Source organism: Acartia tonsa, chromosome 6 (assembly GCF_053477335.1).
Source record: "Acartia tonsa isolate MP-2025a chromosome 6, ASM5347733v1, whole genome shotgun sequence".
Classification (NCBI taxonomy): domain Eukaryota; kingdom Metazoa; phylum Arthropoda; class Copepoda; order Calanoida; family Acartiidae; genus Acartia; species Acartia tonsa.
In genome coordinates this window covers 37,181,921-37,206,590 of record NC_137265.1, presented here as the reverse complement: position 1 = coordinate 37,206,590, position 24,670 = coordinate 37,181,921, and the positions used below count along the sequence as shown (strand labels likewise).

The window sequence follows — 24,670 nt, the reverse complement described above, 5'->3', positions numbered from 1 at the left end:
ATGAAAAACCTTATCATAATTATTTTATTATGTGAACGTCTTATCTCGCCTTTATATTGATTTATTCAAAAATTCTTTTTGTTGAATATTAAAATTTTATGGAGTCGGCATCCCTTATTTGGATCTACGCTGATATTGGAAAATTATCCGCGGCATTCTCTTATATTTTGCGCAAATGTCAACTTTTTTGTTTTGCTAAATAAATATTACATTTTATTTGATGTAAAGCTACTCTACAATTAACTTTGTCAATCTGAACATAGCTCTATGGGGGAAATGTTATTTTCTCGGTTGCTATTTAAGATATCTAGCTTTCTGATTATTTTTGTTGTTAAGATATCTCTTACCAAAGAGCATTTAGTATACAAATATTTTATAATTGGTCTTTTAGTCTGACGTTCATGTTAAAAAAGTCTACCTATTTTATAATTATTTTATGATTAACAGTATTTTATCATCCTATACTGCATTCGCCTTGATTATCTTATTAATTGCTACTGAACATCTGAGCGCAGTACACAACTCATTAATTCGTCCGTTTGTCTATAATGTTTGATGTTTTTGCGCCACTTATGATGTTGTTATCCTAGTTTACATACAATCTTCTCTAACTTTGAATCAATATTAAGAGCAGACTTGCTATGTCTTGTTTGTGCAAGTTGGTCTTGGGATGGGTTTAGGTTATATTTCTTTCGACTCTTCTCAAAAACAAATAAGCCCATATCTTCTAAGGGGGTCAAATCAATAGATTTAATTAAGGAGACCAAATTCTGGAAGGTATAAAGGAAATGACCGTTCCAATAAGCGTCTACTCGATTTGCAAATAGCGCAGCCAAATAAAAAATTTTCTCGGGGCTAAAAATGATGGTTTTTTAATCATATAACTTTCATTTTAATGTCTGCAGTAAACTGTCTATAATACGATGGACTAAATAACTATTCCGTTTTCCAACTGCTTATGAAATCATTTTTGGTTAATTATACAAGAAGGTTTAACTTAGCCTTACTCTTTAGTTATACCTAGCTCATAGTTATTGAGATTATTATTGCAGACTTTATTATGACGAAAGCTTCTATCACCTAATCATTTGTTAGGTAAGTTTTTATGTATTTAAATGCAAGTGTAGAGTAATAATAAGCTAAATTCTAATGTATTTATTAGGGTTGGCAATCCGTATCTGAATCCGGAATCCGTCCAATTTTTGGCCAATTTTGTAATTCGAATCCGGAATCCGTTTTTTAATAGCGGATTCGGAAAAAAACGCAGCATTAGATACTTCCCAGTAACGTGTAAAATTTAATCCCTTAATTTATTTTTTAAAAAGCCTTTTAAAATATTGCTAGAATCCGGAATCCGTCCAAAAAATATTAATAAGAGTCCGGAATTTTTGGACGGATTCTTGTAAGAATCAGAATCCGGTCCAAAAATTAAATTAGATGGATTGCCAACCCTAATATATATTGACTGTCGCGCTTCATGATCTTTTTTTATTTTAAAAGTATTGAAATTATTTCTGTTAATTAAAATTTTGCTAGAATAAGGTATTGCGCATCTGCTATTAAAGTGTGTATGGTACCCTAGTCATGTATGGCTGAAAAATGCCTTTATTATCTTATAATTATAATATAATATTTAATTGTTATAAAGGTTAAAGATATTTAATTTCAGAATTTTTAAATTGTAATCTCAACGACGTTTTTTCTCATTTGAAGGTATTTTAAGCTGAAGTTGGGTAGGCTTGTTTTAAGGCCTGACCATGGCGTTCTCCTTGGAGACGATGCTCTTGACCGCCTGCAAATCTGGAGATATTGAGACAGGTGGGTGAATTGTAGTTTTTACCATGTTGTATACAAGGAGGGGACCAATGACGATGAATGACCATCCTTTTTATCATGAGTTGATAAATTGGTTTATTAATATTGGCCTCTAGTTTCCTAATCATTGATATTAAAATATTTACTAGGTAGTAAACAAGGTAATTTTAAATTCAAATAAGGGAGTAGCATCTAAAATAAATCGCTGGTATATCGTGTTATGAGACGCCTCAACCCCCCCCCCCTTTAAAAAAAGTGTCAGGTATTATAGTACCTATTTATTTTAGTAAATAAATTTCTATTTAAAAATTTATAATACAAAGGTAACAATAAATTAATAGATTTACTTTTAAATGACGCAAATTTTGTTTTGTTTGCTTTTTATTTTTTATCAGCTACTTAATAACTCTCTTTCTTTCCATAGATAAGGAAGTATGAAATTAGATTTTAATTTTTTTTTAATAATAAGGTCATTTTAAAAGGCACTTAACTTAAAGCTATGAAAATTTACTTAGTTATTAAAAAGTAGATACTTTTACAATTATTTAGGGCTAAATTAATATGCTTTGAATCCAATTCAATAGTTGTAATTTGTATTTTTTAAACTTTAGCTATTGTTCAAGTGATTTTTCTTTTTTCCCTGGAATTTAGCGACAAAACCTCAAACTTTAAAATCACGCAACTCCTGTGATCGCTAATTATTGAGTCACGAAACCTCCGTGATCACTTTTTCCAATCACAAAACCTTTGGAATTCATCTATAATTTTGTTTTTTGGTGAGTTAGGGCCCATCAAGTAAAAATATTCGTACACTGTCTCCTTATCCATATTGTGCCAAGTTAATTTGATTAAATAATTTTCAATTTTAAAGGAAAATTTTTTCTTAGGTGGATTTGAACCCGAACACTGCAAGCCTAAATTAACCTTATCACCAAACCTTAACATTTAATGAATAATTCATATAAAATGACTCATAAATTCATACTTGTGTGTCAGTTTACGTGTATGTTACCATTTACGCATGCGTATTAATGCCTATTGATTACTACTAGGCCTTAATTTTGAAGTATATATTAGCAGGCCATGTAGCTCTGGTACTTCGAATTACAGATTAAATTCAGTCTCCAAACAAATAAATCTTGATGTAGATTTGTGGATTGGTATGACACCATTATCCAGGCTGCGCAAACCTGTTTTACCTCCAACTATTTGTATTTTTCTCATAAATTATGTTTTTATAGCTCTAAAAATTTTAAAAATGCTTGTATTTTTAAACTTTAAGGAAAAGTTTAAGGCAAAAAAGTTTTAGTTTATGTAAAATGCTGGACAATCATACTAATATTAAATTCTTTTATTGATTAAAAACTATTTATTCCTAATAATTAAGACGTCTGTTTGTCTATTAAGGACCAAAAGTCCTTTTAAGAGAAGCTTTATATTAGACTCCGCTAAGAAAGGGCTATTCACTTTAATTCCCTTGAGCCAGGAGAACTGTCAATAGGAAACTAACAATCCTTTAATATATAATAATAAGAGATTTTTGTCTGTCCGGTAAGATCTCGCTTACTACCAAACCGATCAGATTCTCTATTCTAGGTAATCTTTATACAGCTTTCTATATTTTTCTATTTTTCTTTTCCTGCTCCCCCCCCCCCCTTCGAATATAGAGCCACTGGATGCTCGTGGCGAGGCAACTATTGTTAAATGATTTAATTTATTGTGCTTGGTGTGATATTTGAACCTACTTTCTTCACATTAATATTTAATGCAATATTTATTACACATAAAATATCATCACAAAACCTTTAATGATTCAAAATAAAAATATATGTATTGCATTATACTTCAATTTAAAAGGAAAATCACAATAAGAAAACAAAAATATGTTTACGCGTTAAAGATTAAGAAACTAAAGTTTATTTTAGTATACTACCTTAATTGTAATGTTTAGCGGGTAAAAAGATTTTTTTTAATATTTCACACCTTCTCATGAGAAAAGTTACTTAATTTAAAATTGTTTTTTTTTTAAGAATTATTATTTAATTTAAAGACCACATACGAGGACTTGAACTCAAAAATCACTATTGTAAACCAATACTTACCCCTCAACCTTCAAATTCCACTATATACATATAATGACGAAAATTGCAAATCCAGTCTTGCGCAATGAGTCATATACAATTGGAAACACATACATTTTATTTTTGGTTTAATAACTAGCAGGCCCAGTAGCTCTGGTACTTAGTTTCACTTCCCTGTCAAGGAAGGACGTCTCAAATCCATGCAAAGGATCAGATTACATGAAAATGCTGATTGCTGGTTGATGACTCTCTGAAAGAATATATAACTCCTCCAGACTACGCAATCCTGCTTTTTATTTAAAAGATCTGAATATTTAAAACTTATTTACTTAATATAATCAGCTTGTTGGTTACAACAAGGTTGTAAGATCGATCCCGGGCAAGGATTATAAAGTAGTAAGGTTTTTTTTGTCTGAAGCTTACCTAAGATTTTAATTACTACTGAACTGATTAAGATCTCCTTTTTAGGGAAGCTTCACATAGGTTCCGTTATGGTATTAGGCCTTTTTATTTTAGATTTGAGTCTTGGGATGGTTTTCAGCTATTTTTCTGACCTCTTTCTGTCCCTTTGAGGGGCTCTTCCTGGATGGTAGGGGCGTATCTGCTATCTATAATACAAGACTGATGTCTGTCTGTCTGAAGCTTAAGATCTCAGTAACCACTGATCTGATTGGGCTCTACTCGTCAGGGAATATACCTACTGGTCCTGTGATGGTTTTAAGCTATTTTTTGGGGGGAGGTAGGACACCCCCTTTTTATCTGATAAGAATAAAATTATTCTAAAATACGAAACATTAGGTTGATTAAACCTTTTGGGGCAAAGTCGCTAGCATTTAGGGGGCTTTGAAAAACGGGGCTGAAAAATACTAATTCCATTCCAAAACTTGAATAAACATATAAAACAAGCGAAACCATTCTTAGGACCTATGTGAAGCTTTCCTAAAATGAAAAACTCTATTGGTTAATAAGTCAGCGATACAAGAAAAAAACCTAGTTTGACAAAATGTTTTGGATCATGGAAAGAAAACGAAGTAGCGGGTTTCGTCGTATTTTAAAAGTAGCTTTTGATAGGTTATTTTAGGTTAGGTTAGGTAAATGTTAAAATTGATTGAAAATTGGTCCCGCAGGAGCTAGAAATTGGAGAAAAGCTACTGTGAATAAACGACGAAACCTTTTACTTCGTTTTTATTCCATGATCAAATATTTTTGTAAAACCAATCAATGCCATTAGCCTTACTAGGACTGATTTAGATCATATATGGAAGTGTGTCATTCTTAAAATTATTATATTTTAGTTCGGTTGGCCACTAGCCTACGTGTTGATGTTAACTGCAGTCAGGGCTGGGGGCTCAGAAGATCAATTAGATACAACCACCCTCAGATTTGGGATAGCTTGCTCTTACACAGGTAAAACATTGAAAGATTAATTGGTGTACACCCCAACATTATCCCAACTTTTTATTAAAATTATTGATTGAAAATTTTAGTCAATGCTAGTTTGTACTAATCTATCAAGATTTGATGAAAATTCTAGTTTTTTTTAGCCAACAAAGTCCATATTAAAATTTTGAGTACCAGTATAATTTACGACCTAATGTATTTTTTCTCTTATATTTTTCCGACAGTTTATGAGCTAGCCTTTCAGAAATTAGCTTGGGTGCTGTGTAAGATGGAATTCTTAAGTTTCTTGTGAAATTTTCTTGATCAATTAAATTAGAATCTAATACTAACTTCATTCGTCAGTTCTTAATTAGACAATGAACAAGAAATAAGAAATTTTATGTTAATTTTCATTTAGTTGGTAGTTTAATACTTTTAAAAAAGGAATAGGTATGATTTCATGTCTTTTTGAAATAAATAAAGCATTTGATACCAAAAAAAACAGTTCACTATTAATTTGTAGAGGATAGGGGCAAAGCAACTAGTATTTTAATTTTTGTTTACATAATACATATACTCTTCATATATAGTGGCATACATGCAGTAGGGGGGTGTCAAGAACCCTCTTTTAAAATTTGGACGGCATGCATTTTTAACACCCTTGATTGTTTCACACCCCCTCCTGGTAAATTGCTGTCCACGCCACAGATTATAATCTTTTACCCGAAGGAAAGGGGGGGGGGGGGGGTTTAATGCAACCATCTCGTAATCAGTGAGCAAATGACACTTAGAATTCGAATTTCGATCTGAACTTTGCATGAGTAATCCTTGGTAGGTCTATTTTCCCTAAATCGAACAAAAAGTTGGAAAAGTAACGGCTAGCAGCTCAGCCGTTCAGCCGGTTTTTGCCTATTTTCAGGGTAAATCCATCATCAATTACCTAGGAATCGACTTTTAAAACATATTTTTGGTTTAATTCATGTTAAATGATAGCAATAACCAATTTTAAAACTTCTATTACCAACAGCTACCGTCTAGAACCGTTTGATAGCGTTTTGGAGTAGAAAATAGTATTATGTTGAGAGAGGTTTCGTGACTAATTTGCAGTATAAATATCAAAAAAAATGGCAAAATAGCTGAGCCGCCAGCCCTTATCCGTTACTTTTCCAAGTTTTTGTTCGATTTAGGGAAAATAGACCTACCAAGGATTACTCATGCAAAATTATAGATGGAAATTCGAATTCTAAGTGCCATTTGCTCACTGATTACGAGATGGTTGCATTAAAAAACCCCCCCCTTATAGATCTAACAAAGCCTACGGATATAATTAGCAAAGATTCTTTCTTCATTTCTATAGATGAAAGAGGGAGTTTAATGTAACCCATCTAATTAATTATACACATCATTACAATTCTTTTCTCCTTTCTAACTTTATTCAAGAAATTAAGACAATTCAGACCAATTTTGGAAGAAATTTCAAACTAAGGGGGGGGGGGGGGGGGGTTAAATGCAACCATCTCGTAATCAGTAAGCAAATGGCACTTAGAATTCGAATTTCGATCTGAACTTTTGTATGAGTAATCCTTGGTAGGTCTATTTTCCCTAAATTGAACAAAGAGTTGGTAAAGTAACGGCTGGCGGCTCAGCCGTTTAGCCGCTTTTTGCCTATTTTCAGGGTAAATCCATCATCAATTACGTAGGAATCAACTTTTTAAAGGAGGGGGTATTTACCCCCCCCAAACAATTTTGGGGGGGTATATACCCCCCCCAAAATAAAAAATCTCTAATAAAAAAAAATTTTGCGCGCTTCGCGCGCATTTTTAATACTATATATTTAATAAAATTTACATTACCCCCCCCCCCAAAAAAAAATTTAAATTTACCCCTGCCAACAGATTTCAGGGGGGGTAATTACTCCCCCTAAAGCAAATTTTAACCCCCGGGGTAAAAATTTTGGGGGGGGGGGTAAAAAAAATTACCCCCCCCCCCCAAACACGAATTACCCCCCCCCTAAAAAATTTTTACCCCCCCCAAAATTAAAAGCTTGGACGCCCCTGTATCCAAAAAATAGTAAAATGGCTGAGCCGCCAGCCGTTAGCTGTTACTTTTCCAACTTTTTGTTCAATTTAGGGAAAATGGACTTACCAAGGATTACTCATGCAAAATTTTAGATGAAAATTCGAATTCTAAGTGCCATTTGCTCACTGATTACGAGATGGTTGCATTAACCCCCCCCCCCCTTTTAATCAAAAGTGCAGGGGTGTATATTCTGCAAAATTGACCCTGCTAAGGGAGGGGGGGGGGGGGACAAAAAATAAAAATTTAGGGAAATATAATATTTTTTCCATTTTTCTCCCCTCCTTGGTGAAAAAAAAACTAAAATAATGGCCAATAAAATGATGATTATTAACAAATGATGATATATAAATTCACTCCTTCTCCAGATTACAATTAAAATTCAATAAAGTCTCCAAATGTTAAGCCAACGAATAAGAAACGTTATTGTAAAACTTTGGGTACTAATGTAATAAGCAGCCCAATGTCCCCTCCCTCCCTGCAAATTAACACTATTTGAGGAAAATATTAATGTAGAATGTGAGTTTAAACGTGCAAGTTATTTTAAAAGGATGTCAATTAAAAATTTCCGAATGTATATACATAACCATCCATTTATTTAATTAAATTTATGTTTGATTATAAGAACAAAGAATCTTGGCAATTAAGTAACTAGGGAAGAATAAACATTATTATTTGCAGTATATCCTCGATGTTGTTGTTAAAAGATTCTCTTTCGGTAGATTTTAATTATTGGTTGAATATTTTAGACAATGCTAGTTAGATACCAACGAATGACAGAGCGTTTTTATAAAACTTTGGGTACTAAAAAAAAATTACAGTTGACTGTCCTCTCTCTACTTGCTTTTTTGTGCAATTATTGGTTGAATAGTTGGGACATTGCTTGTTTGAAACTAACGAATAAGAGAGCTTGTTCAAAAAACTTTGGGTACTGCAATAATCTTCAGTTCAAGTTTCTATTTTTTCCATTTTGATTTCTACACACGAGCACATAAATAATAATATCTAGTTTTCACCGGATAAAATCTTAGATATTATTATACACTACAGTCAATTAAAAAAAATGTCTTTATTAAAAATATAATAAAGTAGATATTTATTGTAGGTGTATAAATGTAAATCTGTGTAACCAGTATGGATTAAGTGCTCTACACACAGCCTGTAGGTAAGCTGCATGCTAGATAATTTATATCATTTCCTTTCCAAATTTTAATTACCTATCGATTTTGTTTTTGCAAGATTACAACCCCTACAACTGAGGTGGATTTAAAAAAAAAAAATTAGGGTCGCTGCTTCGCTGCCTCACCAAAATAGTTTTTATTTTTAAATTTTCCAAAATCACAAAAAATCTACAAAAATAAAATAAAATCTTATGTTAATACCTAGGTAACCCTTCTATGATTTTATTTAATTTTTGTAGATTTTTTTGGTGATATTTTAGGATATTTTTACACAGACAATTTGGTGAGGCGTGATGCATCGACCATATTTTTTTTTTTTAAGAATCAACCACTGTATTTTCCTGGACAAAAATTACAGTGCATATGCGAAGTCACGTGTCTAATACAGCAGATGAATTGGATCATGGAAAGAAAACGAAGTAGCGGGTTTCGTCGTATTTTCACAGTAGCTTTTAAAATGTTAAGGATTGGCTCGCAGGGTTAGTAGAGCCCCCCGTTGGCCTGAAATAGGAGAAAAATAGAAGAGAAAGCTACTGTGAAAATACGACGGAACTAGCTACTTAAATTCCTTCTCATGATCCGAAGACTCTAAGTAAGCCTATTAGGACTTTGAACTTTGCTTTCAAGAAATAGATGACATTGACCACCTCTATACCTGTACTGTTAATAGCTTTCATAAAAAAAAAATGCATGTGATCTAAACATTCCAGAGATCTTAATAAAAATCTTGTTTAAGGTTTAACATTGGAAGTGCTGTATCAGATTTGTTGAGACACCCTGGCATAGCTGTCAACGATCAGACTGTCTTAGGTAAATATATTTTCAGGGTAGGGTCAGTAGTAGATAAATTAGATTTTTAATACCTTACAAATTGGATTTTCAACTTAAATTTGCTAAGCATCTGTAGACTTTCCAGGTATGATACAGTTTAACAGCAGTTTACTGTTTAATTTCTTCTTAATTTTGCTTCTTGAAAATTGTTCTTCTTTCTAAATTATTTTATGTAATTTTATAGGAAGTACCCCAATAATGGTAGCGGTCAAGTATGCAAGCAAACAAGCTGTACAAATATTAATTAGAGACAAGGTTAGTATAGTCAAGTATACAAGTAAACAAGCTGTACAAATATTAATTAGAGACAAGGTTAGTATAGTCAAGTATACAAGTAAACAAGCTGTACAAATATTAATTAGAGACAAGGTTAGTATAGTCAAGTATGCAAGCAAACAAGCTGTACAAATATTAATTAGAGACAAGGTTAGTATAGTCAAGTATACAAGTAAACAAGCTGTACAAATATTAATTAGAGACAAGGTTAGTATAGTCAAGTATGCAAGTAAACAAGCTGTACAAATATTAATTAGAGACAAGGTTAGTATAGTCAAGTATACAAGTAAACAAGCTGTACAAATATTAATTAGAGACAAGGTTAGTATAGTCAAGTATACAAGTAAACAAGCTGTACAAATATTAATTAGAGACAAGGTTAGTATAGTCAAGTATGCAAGTAAACAAGCTGTACAAATATTAATTAGAGACAAGGTTAGTATAGTCAAGTATACAAGTAAACCAGCTGTACAAATATTAATTAGAGACAAGGTTAGTATAGTCAAGTATACAAGTAAACAAGCTGTACAAATATTAATTAGAGACAAGGTTAGTATAGTCAAGTATGCAAGTAAACAAGCTGTACAAATATTAATTAGAGACAAGGTTAGTATAGTCAAGTATGCAAGTAAACAAGCTGTACAAATATTAATTAGAGACAAGGTTAGTATAGTCAAGTATACAAGTAAACAAGCTGTACAAATATTAATTAGAGACAAGGTTAGTATAGTCAAGTATGCAAGTAAACAAGCTGTACAAATATTAATTAGAGACAAGGTTAGTATAGTCAAGTATACAAGTAAACAAGCTGTACAAATATTAATTAGAGACAAGGTTAGTATAGTCAAGTAAACAAGTAAACATAATGTACAAATATTAATTAGAGACAAGGTTAGTATTGTTTTATCGATTTTAAACTTGGCATGGTAATTTCTGTAGTAGTGAGGTATGATTCAGAAAACGTAGAAACTCTATAATTGTTACCAGAATGTCCGTACGTCCATTTCAAACAAGTGTTTTTTTTCCTTTTTAACAAATCTTTATGTTAGGTATATAATTATCCTATTGATCTGATTTTTGGAACACTGATGCCTAGGAAAACGAAGTACAATGTTATAAGCGAAGCATCTCTATTATAAATTCCTAAAAATATAAGTATGTTCTTAAGAATTATCCTCTCAAAACTCCTCTCACTTGAGTATTTCCCTCATCTTTCTTCTCTTACACTACTATTATAATTAATTAACCTTGAATTTTAGAGAGTTGATCTTGATATCCTTGACAACAACCAGCGCAGACTGGAGGATGCTATTGGTGTGGCTGTCAACAAGGTTCACAAGGAGGATAAGCAAGAAATTCTAAGCATTTTGCAGGTGATACATACGTACCTCTGATAACCTAATTAATTTACTAATAAATATGTTAATTTTCAGCACTTTCTGTCCCCAATTATTTTCTCATTGATTTGTCTATGTATGTCAACTGAAAAGAAACAGTTATTACTTTGATTTATTTGTCGTGGATTTTTAACAAAATTTCCCCGAAATTATTCAATTCTCAAAACAACGATTTGATTAGGTATTATATTTTGTTTATAGGAGGAGAGACAATTCCGTCAGGAAGGCAAGGGGCGAAGATTAAGTTTGGAGGAAGAGGGGCTTGTTATTGATAGCAATCATAGGTATGTCAATGTTAAATATTCCAGGACAAACGCAGGAGTGACAAACGTCGTCGGAAGTTGACAAATGCAGAGGTGGATTCCTAAAAAAAAAATTAGGGTCGTTGATGAGGCAAAATTGTTTTTGTAAAAAATCGTCCAAAATCACATAGAAAATTTACAAAAATTAAACAAAATCTTATGTTAATAACACTTTTATGATTTTTTTTTTTTTTTTTTTATGCGAGTTTTGAGGATTTTTCACAAAAATAATTTTGCCTCACCAGCGAGCAGTGACCCTATTTTTTTAAAGAATCTACCTCAGGAGTGTCAAAATAATAAGTTAATCAAGTACCTCTATACAAGTTAAGTTTGGTTAAGATATGAAGGTGCCTTCTGCAGTTGGTTAAAAATAGGTTCGGTAAATTTAAGTGTCCACTCCGTGATTTGTCACTCCTGCGTTTGTCCTTTGACCATATTTAATGTAAATTATGTTTTGGAGATCTTAATTAACACGCACTTTCTAGTTTCTACTACTTGTATTATATTTAGAACACGAGTTTTTGGCAAGTTGAAAGAGCTTTTAGAGGAACTTAAAGAGCTTCAACAAAATGAGTTAGTAAAGGTAAAAAAATTTAACAATTCAAAGGGGGAGGCGGGTGCGACACTTTTTGAAATCAAAACTAAAAGTCAAAGTAATTCAACTGAAAAAGAGTTAGAGCACTGAAATTTTTCATACAGTTGCTTTAAATAGGTATAATTGGGAATTGTGAAAAAACGGCGGCGATGATTTAAAATTGTCTGTTTTGGCGGTTTTTGGGGAGAGCGGCGGATTCGCCGCCGTTTTTTCACAGTTCCACATTGTACCTCTTAATAGCTACCACCATGCCAAATTTTAGAGCTGTAACTCTTTTTTTTTAGATGAGTTTCTTTCACTTTTAGTTTTGGTTTCAAAAAGTGTCACACCCGCCCTCCCACTTTCTTTATAACATGGTTAAAAGAAATCTAAGATAAAGAAGCGATATTTTAGGCAATATTTATTTAAAAGATTATTCATATTTCAAACTTCATAAAATGTGGTGAAAAATGTTTTATATTTATTTTGACAGTGAAGAGAGCAAACATGCTCGAAATAATTTGTAATGTCTTAATAGATATGTTAAATTCATATTTTTTGTATGTTAACCTCTTGTATAGTAACATTTATTAATCTGTGCTTTTAAAATGCTCAGACAATTCTTTCATTGTTAGATTGAGTTAAGACAGGAGGATGAAAGTAGACAAATGCAGAGTCAAGCTAATTACGAAATCAACCAGCTACTAGCCAACCAAGAACAGGTATTATGGAGAATATTTATCAATCACTAGTGGATATGTCCCTAGAGACATCTTACGGGCACTATAGGAAAGGAGAGTTAGTCGAACATTTAATGTTCATCTTATTTTTAAAAAGAAAAAGTAAGAAAATGTTATTGGGAAATATTTTTTTCAGGTGCGTTTTATTTTATGAGAGAAAATTACAGGCACAGACATACTGACAGACAAACATATTACAAAGATTATACTTGCTTGCTTCGCTTCTTAGTTTGAAATTGTTCTTGTTTATTTTGTATGATACAGTCCTGACTTTAGATACCATTACAATAATCAGATTTATTAACTATCATGCAATTATTCTAGAACTTGGGCGTGCACAACATTTTTCTGTTGTGGAAGTAGGGTGTTAAAAATAGTATAAAATAATGTCCCTACCTTTTTAAATTAACTCTCGTGGAAGAGGGTTGTAACTGTCCCCCACCCTCTTTGGGGCATGTCAAGATACCCCCCCCCCCCCTACATGCTCGCCCATATTTTACAATATGATATTATAATATATATACACATAAACAAGGATGATAACATTCATAAAAGCGAAGCTCTGAAACGATATGACAGACGAACATCAACTTTTGTTGAGTGTCAGAACTTAATATACAAAATAAGAAAATATAAGGTTTGACAAAATTATACGTAGATTTGTTGCAAAACTTCTTAAATACAGAATTCTGTTTAAGGACATACTGACATTTTTAATATTTGATTATAGAGATGCTTTGCTCATAATATTGTACCTTATTGTAATAGGAATCAGTAATCAAAAAACAGATCAATTAGATGTTTTTATCACATAAAAAATTTAAAAAAGTAAAAAAATCAACATGTTTAAAATGGACGTACGGACATTCTGGTAACGATTATAGAGTTGCTACGCTTTCTAAATCGTACCTAACTACTACAGGAATCACCATGCAAAGTTTGAAATCATTAGGACAATTCTAACATTCCTAAATTAACGAATAAAAGCTAACTATCTCGGACGTACGGACGGACCGACCCTAATTATAGAAAAGCTTCGCTTTAAAAAAAAAAAATATCAATGCAATATTATCGTTCAATGCTTATACGCAATATATATTAGGAAAAGAAACAATAAATTACAGATTTTTTTATGATACCTTTCATATTTATTATCTATATAGATATCTTTATTATTTATCATCTTATCTTTATAATCGTTAAATATAATATTTCAATAAGTACCTAATTGCGCAATCATGATATTTTTGTTGTAGGAAAGAAATGATTTGATGGACAGACTTCTGAAGGAAAAAGAAGATATGGACACAAGGTGGGTCCATACGTTTCTTACAAAGGGATAGTTGCATGAAGTGTATTTAACAAATATGATTTCAAGCATAAGTTGCAATTATGCCATTAAACATATATAATTTTGAATTAGAAACCACTAAATTAGTCGTCATGCTGTTTTTGTGAAAATGAACCAGCTATATAAATTGAAATTCTTTCAAATACATGTCCTATAAATGTAGTTTAACCTATTGAAAAAATATGCAGTTCACTAAATTCAAGTTTAAATGCACTTCGTGCAACTACCCCTTTTTGTACTTTTTCATCCGCTAGTTGTCGGAAAGGTTTACATCTCGGCCCGAAACCACTTTCCAACTAAAAATAAGTTAAACGAATTCCTACAAACTGGTTCAAAGTAAAACACCTGCCATATTAAGGCGATAGTTTGGTAACAATTTGGTAATGTAGGGCATCTGATGACGAATTTCTCATCAATTATTACCATAGAGGTATCTTTCCCATTTTACATTATCTGAACACTATTATCAACTTAACAAAATTTTTTATCTGAATTAAAATTAATCCTAGGCACAAAGTTGAAATAGAAAGACTGATGAAAAAACAAGATGAGGCCACTCAATTTTTACAAAAGTAAGTAGAGTTAAAATTAGTATAGCTGCCTAGATTTATTTTAAATTAAAAACCCAAAGGACAATATTTATCACCATAAACAATCTAACGATCTAAAGGGATAAGACAATGGCCGATAGATTGATATACATTACCAATGATGATACACAAAATTACCCCTTCTGTAGATTACAATTTCTTTGTGATTGAAACGTTTGAACATCAAACTTAATGAACCAACAAATCAAAATTCAATAAAATTCCCCAGAGTTGACCAGGGAACGAATAAGAAATCTTTATTATAAAACTTTGGGGACTAGTTTAATAACAGCCCTATGTCCCATCCCTCCCTGATCAACAACAGATTTATAGTTTTCTTTTTCAAAGGAAAAGTGATGGAGAGACAGGTGATCGTAGCAGTCCTGCGCCAACCCAGGCGAGCAGCCCTGTACAGACTCAAAGTGTTCTGGTTGGCAGTCCGGTTAATCAGTTCACACATCCACTTACTGCCAGTCCCACAAATACGAATAGGTACCTATGGAAGGATGTATCCCCATTTTCAAAATTAAATCCTTTAATAGTAATTGGATGACATTGTGTTTGTCTGTCTGTGTGAAGTAAAGGATCCTGATAACCGCTGAACCAATATGGTTTTCATTTATAGTAAAGCTTCTTATATACGTCGATGAAAGTTTTATAACTATTTGGAGGAAGAATGAAAAAATCAACCATGAATGATACTCCCCCCCCCAAAAAAAAAATTCTTTTCTTGTTTAAAACTAAAATTAAAGCTTGAGGGTACACTTACTTATTGCCCCTCATCTCTTTCCTTCAATTGCCCCAAGAGGCCTCCTCTAGGCGTAGCTGCAAGCAGACTATTATATACATACTCTACTTACTACTTAATAAAGACTGATTTTATTTTTAGTAGGTAGGTATTGCAAAATGAAATTTTATTTTTAGATTGTCCATGAGCAGTATCCACAGCCTATCAAACACCAGTGATGCAGTCAACAACAACAACACAATTGAAAATGTCTTCTTCCAACATCAGTTGACCAGCAACAGCAATCCAGTATCTCAGCTAGGGCTTCCAACCTCACAACAGCACTTTCATTCCAGGTTGGTTTGTATGTATTGTATGAATGGGGGAAAAACACGGGGTGTATAATCTGCATGCGATTCCCTGCTAAGGGGGAAGGTATGAAGAATATACCTATAGGGGTGTTAGTGGGGGGGGGGGGGGGGGGTACGAAAAAATAAAGTTTACTCTATAATCAGCTGATACTATTTTCCAGAAAAATTTTGGAAATCGGACCAAAAACTACAAAGATATGGGGTAATATTTGAAAATCAGTTCGTTAATCCATTCTTAGAATCATTAATCTTGTGCATAATGTACAAATTTGAAAAAAATACTTTCTGTTAGATTGTTTGCCGTAATCAAATTGAAATGTCCCTGCGTCTGCTAAACAAGTTTATTAATCGGTCTTTTGGTCTATCCGTTGGTGTTGGTGCAATTCATGGTTATAATTATCTTTGACAGTTATAAATTTTTAGTAGTCTCTCAATAAACTCAGCAATATCCGAGGGTACAACCTACAGCAGCTCCCAGCCACCAGGCCAACTGGAGTCTGACCAGCCAATATTCGCTGCCTCCTACGCATCAGCTGCCAGTACTGATGGCATGGATGTTGGCTACACTAATATTGGAGGTGTGCTGCCACAGGCCGCTGGCAGTGGATCTATTCTTTGTCAGCCTCCACAGTCCAGTAGTGGCAGTGTGGTTGATCTTGTCGGTCAGCCTGGCGGAAATCTAGGTAACAACTTTTGTTTTCCTCAAACAACAAGTAGATTTAAACCATCTTTGAAATAATGAGACTTATGTTAAGCTAAATTTTTGCCTATAAAGATTACTTTACATCACTCCATACTAGAAGTTTATAGAAGTAGGGGTTAGCTTTATTGGATGTTAATCTTTTTATAGGTATACACTATAATGCAGTGTGGTAAAAATTTTCGTAACCTTAAATAATTAACTTTCAGGTGTTCAGCTAATAATGGGTAACCTTGCAGCAAGCAGCAGCGGTCAATCTGACGGTGTCAGTACTAGAGAAGACGGGGGCAGTCACCTGTCACTTCCAGGTAGTTAGATTCAGGGATCTAAGATAATGGCCGATAAATTGATGTACATCCCCAATGATTAGACACAAAATTACCTCTTCTGTAGATTAAAATTAGAGGCTGTTCTACGTTTGAACACTCAACTTAATGAATCGACCAATCAAAATTACCTCAGGTCCCTAAAGTTGTTAAGGCAACGAATAAGAAAACATTATTACAGGACTTTGGGGACTAGTGTAATATACAGCCCATTGTCCCTTCTCCCTCTCTGAATAACAGAGAGTAGGAAGTCAGGGATAAGACAGTGGACGATAAATTGAGTTATATTCCAAAGGAGAATAACTAATATTACCCCTTCTGTAGATTAAAACTATTGGTTTGAACGTTTGGATACTACTAGTTTTGAAATAACTAATCATAATTCAGTAAAAAGTATCCAAAGTTTATGAGCCAACGAATAAAATAACGTGATTATAAAACAGTTAAGTGGAATTAACAGCCCAATGTCCTCTCCCTCCCTGGAAATCTATTGGAATTAAATTAATCATTTTCCTCCTCAATTAATTTCCAACTATTTTGACGTAAGATGAATATTTTATATTTTAACTTTTCTTCAATAATTTAGATCTCATTTTACTTTTTTCTTTTGATAGCAAATGTGCTTTTAAAGTCTTGTCCCTAGAAGACTTCAAATCCAGGGGAGGCAGGTTGTGTTAAAAATCCGTAAAAGTGTGAGTAAGCTTTTAATCTAAAGCGAATATTAAGTCTAACTGTTATTAAATATGCGTTTTGTCAATATTAAGAACATTTAGACTTATTAATCGCTTTTGACTGGAAGCTTACTCATGCTTTTACGGATTTTTAACACAACCTACCTCCCCCTTTATGTACATTCACAATGATGATACACAAAAAAAAACCTTCTGTTGATTACAATTAGTGGTTGAACCGTTTGGATAGGTACTCAATTAAAATTTAATAAGTCTCCAGATGCTAAGCCATTGATAAGAAATAGTTATTTCTCGCATCGTATTATAAACGGCTTTCCGCGGATATAGAAAGTACAATTATGAGATTAAAACTAGTTTTTTTAGCCCCGATGTGCCGTAGGCACCGGCTAAAAAAACTGGTTTTAATCTTATTATTGTACATTTCTATATTCGTAGAAAGCTGGATATAATACGATGCTAGACATAGTTTTTTCGTATGGATGAGAACCGGTTCCTATCCACCGGATTCGAATGAATACGAGAAACGTTATTATATAACTTTGGGGACTAGTTCAATAAACAGCCCAATGTCCCCTACCTTCCTGCTTCAGATCACTGATATAAAATTGTACACCCTGATACACTGATTCAAAATTGCTGTAATCAATATGTGATATTTTTTTAGGCTTAATACCAAATGAAGATGCTCTACAGGCTGGTTTAATACAACATCAACTATTAGGTATTTTTTTTATCAAAATTCAGTATTAATCAATCATATTAAACTAAGTACTTAGATACTTTTGTATGTCCATTACGATCTCACTAACCATTAAACCGTTGTAGTTGTCTAGTGCAAGACAAGCTTCATATAGGTTCTTAGCTGTATAATTTATAGATATCAGTCTTGGTAAGGTTCTAGAATATTTTACCTTTTTCCTTTCTTTTTAATGATAGGATAGCATCTATTAAAAAACTAATTGACATTTTAAGAATGAACTTCCATTAACCTGATTTTTAGACTCATTGCCTAACTTTTAGGTATTTTAAATTTAGAAATTAGAAATAAAGTAAAACATAATAGAAAAACTAGAAAATAAAACGTAAGTAAAACTTCAGTTAAAAACAGTAAGAAAAATTTTTCATCGGTCAAGACAAACTACATGTTTTATATTTAGTAAGTGGAGCACTTGGTTCTGCGATAGGTCTCCCAAATTCCGGGCTTGAGAGCGTCCTGAGGGGCTCTTCCAGCGCTCACTCTGGTGCTGGCAGCGACGGACAACCTGCCACAACAGGATCCAGCTCTCCCTGGGAGACTGGTGCCCGAACTCCAGATGAAGGCAGGTACCAGCTAAAGGATACCAATCAAATACTAAATTTGCTTTTTAAATTTTTAAAAAATGTGGTAAAATCTTTATTTCTCTAGTAAATCACAAATACCCTCGCCATCAATTTGTTAGTATTTGATTATTACCAGCCCTTGCTCATGACTATTAGCCCCGAAAAAATCAAAAAAAGTTTTTTAATACGAAAAAAATAAGAAAGGGTTGATTATTGACGATTAACTAGCGAAGTTAGAGATTTTACCAAATATTTGCTTTAAAATATTTAATAAAACTCAAGTTTGATTTCACTTAGTTGCTGTAACTTTATGCATATTTAATGAGCACTGTAACTTTATTAATTGATTACCTAAATGCATGTTTGCAGTGGATGAACATATTATAAGGCTTTATTTTATCAAATAAGATTATCTTCCCAAACTTAGGGGGAAGGGAAATTCTGACACTTTTGCGTAAACAGGGAGTATAGGCTTTGCTGGAGGCCAAATCCATATTTTTGAAATATAGGGAAACTACTTCCCAAAAACGAAACTTTTTTTCCAAACAACTTATCCTCTCACTCCTAAGACATAGCCTATACTCCATGTCTACACAAAAGTTTCAGAACTATGTCCACCCTCCCCCCTCCCACTTGTCTTTAAAGCTGGGTTAATGTACATGATTCTGCCGATTTTACACCGTCCTTACTCTTACTCAGTCTCATTAGGAGAAGCGATTTGTCAAATGATACATTATGCATTGGGGGTGAAAGAATTTTACTTCCCCGCATCCCTGGGGTAGTCCCGACGGGTTAGGGCACCCTACAGGGGTTAGACAAAGGAAATCCCCCTTCCTTATTTTCAATTTGCTTCAAAATAAGACAGGAGTGTAGGTATATTCTGCACAAGATTCATTTTTTTTTCTTCTGCAAATTTTTGTTCACCTTCTAGTTTTTTACAGCAAGGAAGAGGAAAAAGTGAAAAAAAAATTTATCAGAACTCTTTATTTTATTGATATTAACCCCCCTCCCACATATTCTTTTATTTTTTTCACCAATGCAATGAGGGGGAAAAAAGGGAAAAAATATTTTCAGTTCTCTTAATTTTTACATTTTTCCCCCCAACCACATATTTCCATCCTCCCCCCAATTTAGCAGGGTCAAAATATACACCCCTGAAATAAGTGGGGGGGGGGGGGGGGCTCGACAGTAAACTTGACTGGTATGAATGTGGTGCAGGCTATTTAACAAGTAAAGATCAGGAGCTACCGAGCATCATTAACAGCACTTGTAAAGAACTGGAGTGTCCTATCTGTATGGAGGTAAGATTCATTTGCACTCCAAGAAGATTTTTGTTTTAATATTTCGTAGGTAGTTTGTATGATTGTCAAAATGTTTGTGTCCAACCGCAGGGTTAGCTATAAGGGAAAAAATTTTGAAAAAAAATGAATTGGTCTCAAATGATTCCAAATTGCCTAGGTAATTCGGCGAGAAATGCCGTCGTTTATTTATGAAAGATACCAAAACTTGAGGTAATTTTTGACACAACCAAAAAGATTTTACCCAATTATCTGTAAAACTGAGGGTGTAGCACCCAAAATAGAATTGCTGGGATGTTACGAGTCACCATATTCCCCCCCCCCCTCCTCCTCAGTTTGTTTGTATATTCACCTTTTTTCTCAGGTTTTTTTTTAAGCTTGTAGGTTTCAGAAAATAATTTCTAGACGTTTTATTGGGTTTGTTTGTCTGTACAAATACATGAAATGAAAATATTTTTTTGCAATTAAAAAAAGCATTGTTTTTTTTATTAAGACTAATTTTTCTATATAGAATTTCCCAATTTTGTTGATGCTTTTTGTAAATACTGTAAAAATTTAGGTTATCTAATATCAATAATCCACGTGTATATTATTTGTTGAAAGCTTTAGTTGTAGATTAACTTTTATGCCAGTTATAGCTATAAATAGTTTTATTTTTAATACAATTATGAGAAATTAAATGTTATCAAAATGTTAAATTACGTAGAAGTCAAATTATAGTAATTAACATTTTTTAAATTTTGGTAATGTACTCAAAAGAACGAATTTTTTGTCTGCTTTTATATTAAAACAATTAATTTGCACCATTTTTAAGGTGATGGCACCGCCCAGTAGGATTTGGCAGTGTAAGATGGGACATGTCATCTGTGAACCCTGTAAGGTAAACTTATTTTTTATATATAGGAAAGCAAAGACGTCTAAGCTTTTTATTAGGGAGGATGGGGGGGGGGGGGGGTTGTAATCATATCCCATTCGTCCCTGCCGTAACTCAATCAAGAATCAATTCCTTTGTGATGATTTATAAATAAAAAGTTTAACTTTCGCCTACTTCTTTATCATAGGTAACAAAACAATTTTCCAGTATTTCTTCGAAACCGATAAATATCTTCTGGATTAAACCGGTTTTAAGTTATCCTGAAAAATCATGTATCGTATCGTATTATTTTCAGTTTTCTACGAATATAGAAATGTACAATCATAATAGTAAAACAAATTTTGTTGTTGTTGTTGAGTGATTCATCTGCTCCTTCTGGAGCTTGGTGTAGCAGATGTTGTCCGCGGTGATGGTCTCCTCGGATGGTTGTCGTGGCGTAAAACCCTCTGGAGTAACAACCCTCAGTTTTGTTAGCTTGTGCCTTCGGCAACGGAATATCGGGGCTAACAAAACTGATTTTAGTCTTTTAACAATTTTTATATCCGCGGTAAGCTGTTTTTAATACGATGCGATAAATAACTATTTTCTGATTTTCTATGATATTCCCCCTAGGAAAGAGTACGTAAAGAAAGCGGTCTGAGCCAATCTGATCTTCCATGTCCAACCTGTAAAACTGCTCCGTTTATTGGTGAGTTTATACCTATATATTTTTAATGATCAATTTATTTCGTTCAACACCCTGTTGTTTGAGAAATACCCCGAATTCAGTAAAGTAACAAATGGTGCCGCGTTTTTTTTCTTTCAATGTATACATTTTAGCCTTTTTGTAATTATTTTATAATTTAAGTCTATTTTAGGTACTTTTAATTTTCTGACAGTTAAGAAAAATTACTTTTTAGATATGCCTAATATGAAAGTGAAATAGTATGCTCTAATTATTAATAGTACTAATGAAATCAATACAATTTTTTGGGTATTTAATTTACTTGAGGTAGAGTTGAAGCAACGCTTTTATTCACTTGTCATGCTAAACGAAATTAATATTTGTATGACCACATGACACATATGCATTACAGTTCCTTTCTTCAGTTTCCTTCTTTTTGAGGGTGCCCTCTCTCATTTAATGAATTAGCCCCTCCACTGAAGAGAGGGGGTTGTGGCAAGTGAAGTAACATAAAACTTTCTTTAAATCGTCCCTAGATATGGCCTAATATTAACATCAAATTATATCAATTCAAAGCTTAATTGTCTTATTACAAGTGTTAGTCTTAATTTTTATGGGATGGCTCTAAGTTCCAGAAACCGAACTTTGTTTCTTTTAATGTTATTTTTTATTTTAGGTAGAAACTTAGCCCTTGAGAGAGTAGCAAGATCTTTGTTTTCAAAATGAGAAAGCGGATCAGAAATATCAACTAAACCAGTCACAAACCATAACACAAATAAAAAAAATATTATTTTTACAAAAAAAATTGTTAATGACGAATACGATACAGGCTAGTAGGGATGGATTAATAATTAATTATACAAAACTCTGATAATTTTGTCTATAAGTAGCTTATTAGTAATATTTTAGATTCTTAATGAAAGAAATATAATAAAAGTTCTATATTAGGGGTGTATATTCTGCACAAGATTCATTTTTTCCCCTGCTGCAAATTATTTTATTCCCCCCCTCCCCTAGTTTTTTCCCTAGAAAAAGGGGGGGAAATGAAAAAATGTTTCCCATACTCCTTATTTTGATCACTTTTCACCCATCCCAAATTATTTTTCTAGTTTTTTCCCCAAAATAAATGTTTTCAGAGCTCTTTACCTAATTTTTTTTTATTTTTTCCCCATTTCAAATATTTTTTATCCCCCCCTTTAGCAGGATATCCCGTGCAGAATATAAACCCCTGTCTATATTCTTGAATGCCTAGATGACTAATCGTACTAAACGTTAAGTGAATGTCGGACGTTTAAACATATTTTACTTATAGAGAAGCTGCGCTAATAACGAAAAGAAACTACTGAAAGAATAAAATATTATTAATCATTTAACGTAAGAACAAAGGAACGTTTTTTTTTATTCGAAGAAATTTGGCAATTTTCAATTTTTGAAAAGGAAAATATTAATTTAAAATTATTTAATTGTTTTCTTTTGAAAAGTGACGTCAAATACGTTATAATCGTCAATTGATATAATTTTTTATCAGATTTCATTAAATACATCTTTGAAGGTTTTAAAACTAACTTTTTACATGATTAAATGCTATATAAAAATCATAGACTTCCAAAAGATTTGGGTAAAAGGGTATTTACCCCACCCCAACTCCGCCCTAAAACCTTTAACCCCCTTGAAAATTTAAAAAATACAATAAATAGTAAATACATTTGATTACTTCCCCCCCCCCCCCTCAAACCTTTAAAATCCTTAATTTTACCCACATCAACAAATCTTGGACGTCCTTGATATCAATAGTTTTAAATATATCAATAATAAAAACAACTCGAAAACATGAGGACTCGGGAGGTAAAACATGAGCATAAAATATTAATACAAAGTATATCCATAACTATTAATCTACCAAATACGCCTAAAGATTTTAACCACTAATTAAATTGTGTCATATTTTCTTTCCCTTATTCACGTTATGCCACTAGTCTTAATAATGACAATCTATAAATTAATCAATTAAAATATTAAATACTTAGGTACATAAAGCATATTCACGCCATTTCATAGATTTTTAACTCACAATCTTTTTATTATAGCTACACATGGGATAGTTCTATGAATTTCATGAGTTTTATGACGTTTAATACAATTGTAATTATCAGTTCATTTAACTTTAAACTTCGTGGTAGAAAATATGAAGTTTCTCTAATAAATGGCAAGAAAAAGAAATTCTTAAGAATATAGGTAAAGTTTTTTCTTCATTGAACTATCCCTTACTTTTAGTCTCAACAACACCCAAGAAAGTAAAATAAAGAGACAATCTTAACACATAATTGTTATATTATTAGCATCGTATTTATAGAAAGCTTTCCGCGGAAAGTAAAATTAAATATTGTAGGTATTATTAATACCAGTTTTGATGTCGCGATGGGCCGAAGGTCTATGTCAACAAAACTGTTATTAATATTCGTAGAAAATTGTCTGTAATACGATGCTATACATGGTTTTTCAGTATTGTTCAAAACCTGTTCTTATCCATCGGATTTTAATCGGTTTCAAAGCCGTACTAGAAATATTAGTTAATTCGGAATTTGTAAAAACAAAAAATTTGTATTTAAATGTGCTAGTTCTATATTAATTCCTATTTGCCATAACTTTGTTTATCAATGTCCTTGTTTTAGTCATGATTTAGTTGTTGGCGCGATACCCGTCAATTGTTAATCCGTTGGTTGGCATAAGAAAACCATTAGCAGCTGCCGAGCCCTGCTCATTTGGAATACAAAAAAAATTTAATGCTGTCTTGTTTTGGATAATTTAAAATTGTTGTCCTATTTTTCCAGTAATTAAAGTGATACTTTCGAATTATTGCCAATTTAAGTGTGATAAGTTATTTTTCAGTAGTTAAAAAAAAATGTTTTGATTAGGCGCTACATGTCAAAGTTTTTATGTAAAATCTCATGATTAAAAATTAAGTTTAAATTTTTCAAGTCCAAATAAAAATAATAGAATAGGCCTAAGAATTGTAATTATATTCTCTATTATCATTATCATTAGATTTATAATTAGATTTAAGTAACTAGATTTATTAGTTTTCTACTTGATTCTTTCAATTA

At 32.5% G+C, this 24,670-nt stretch overlaps 1 protein-coding gene across 2 annotated transcripts; it reads left to right on the top strand.

The window, feature by feature from the left end:
* The first annotated feature begins 1,003 nt into the window (after positions 1-1,003).
* LOC145322553 (uncharacterized) lies at positions 1,004-24,529 on the top strand. 2 transcript variants are annotated; one of them, XM_080164654.1, is made up of 23 exons: positions 1,004-1,095; positions 1,714-1,818; positions 5,192-5,303; positions 8,458-8,517; positions 9,270-9,343; positions 9,549-9,619; positions 10,900-11,013; positions 11,239-11,321; positions 11,850-11,922; positions 12,549-12,635; positions 13,910-13,965; positions 14,514-14,576; positions 14,943-15,086; positions 15,519-15,677; positions 16,116-16,375; positions 16,602-16,700; positions 18,075-18,131; positions 18,568-18,729; positions 19,949-20,031; positions 20,843-20,908; positions 21,515-21,590; positions 22,243-22,395; positions 24,239-24,529. In XM_080164654.1, the coding sequence occupies exons 2-22, from the start codon at positions 1,758-1,760 to the stop codon at positions 22,290-22,292; spliced, it is 2,010 nt and encodes a 669-aa protein (XP_080020780.1). In that variant the 5' UTR covers positions 1,004-1,095; positions 1,714-1,757; the 3' UTR covers positions 22,293-22,395; positions 24,239-24,529. The 2 variants fall into 2 exon arrangements, with proteins under 2 accessions (XP_080020780.1, XP_080020781.1); XM_080164655.1 differs by having other exon boundaries at positions 18,568-18,733.
* Positions 24,530-24,670: the final 141 nt, after the last annotated feature.

What these genes read in the sequence shown, in the direction of transcription:
- LOC145322553 (XM_080164654.1), top strand. Translation starts at nt 1,758, where the DNA reads ATGGCGTTCTCCTTGGAGACGATGCTCTTGACCGCCTGCAAATCTGGA. An exon ending in AAATATTAATTAGAGACAAG is followed by an intron (nt 9,620 to 10,899) that starts GTTAGTATAGTC and finishes CTTGAATTTTAG; the next exon opens with AGAGTTGATCTTGATATCCT. An exon ending in AAATTCTAAGCATTTTGCAG is followed by an intron (nt 11,014 to 11,238) that starts GTGATACATACG and finishes TTTTGTTTATAG; the next exon opens with GAGGAGAGACAATTCCGTCA.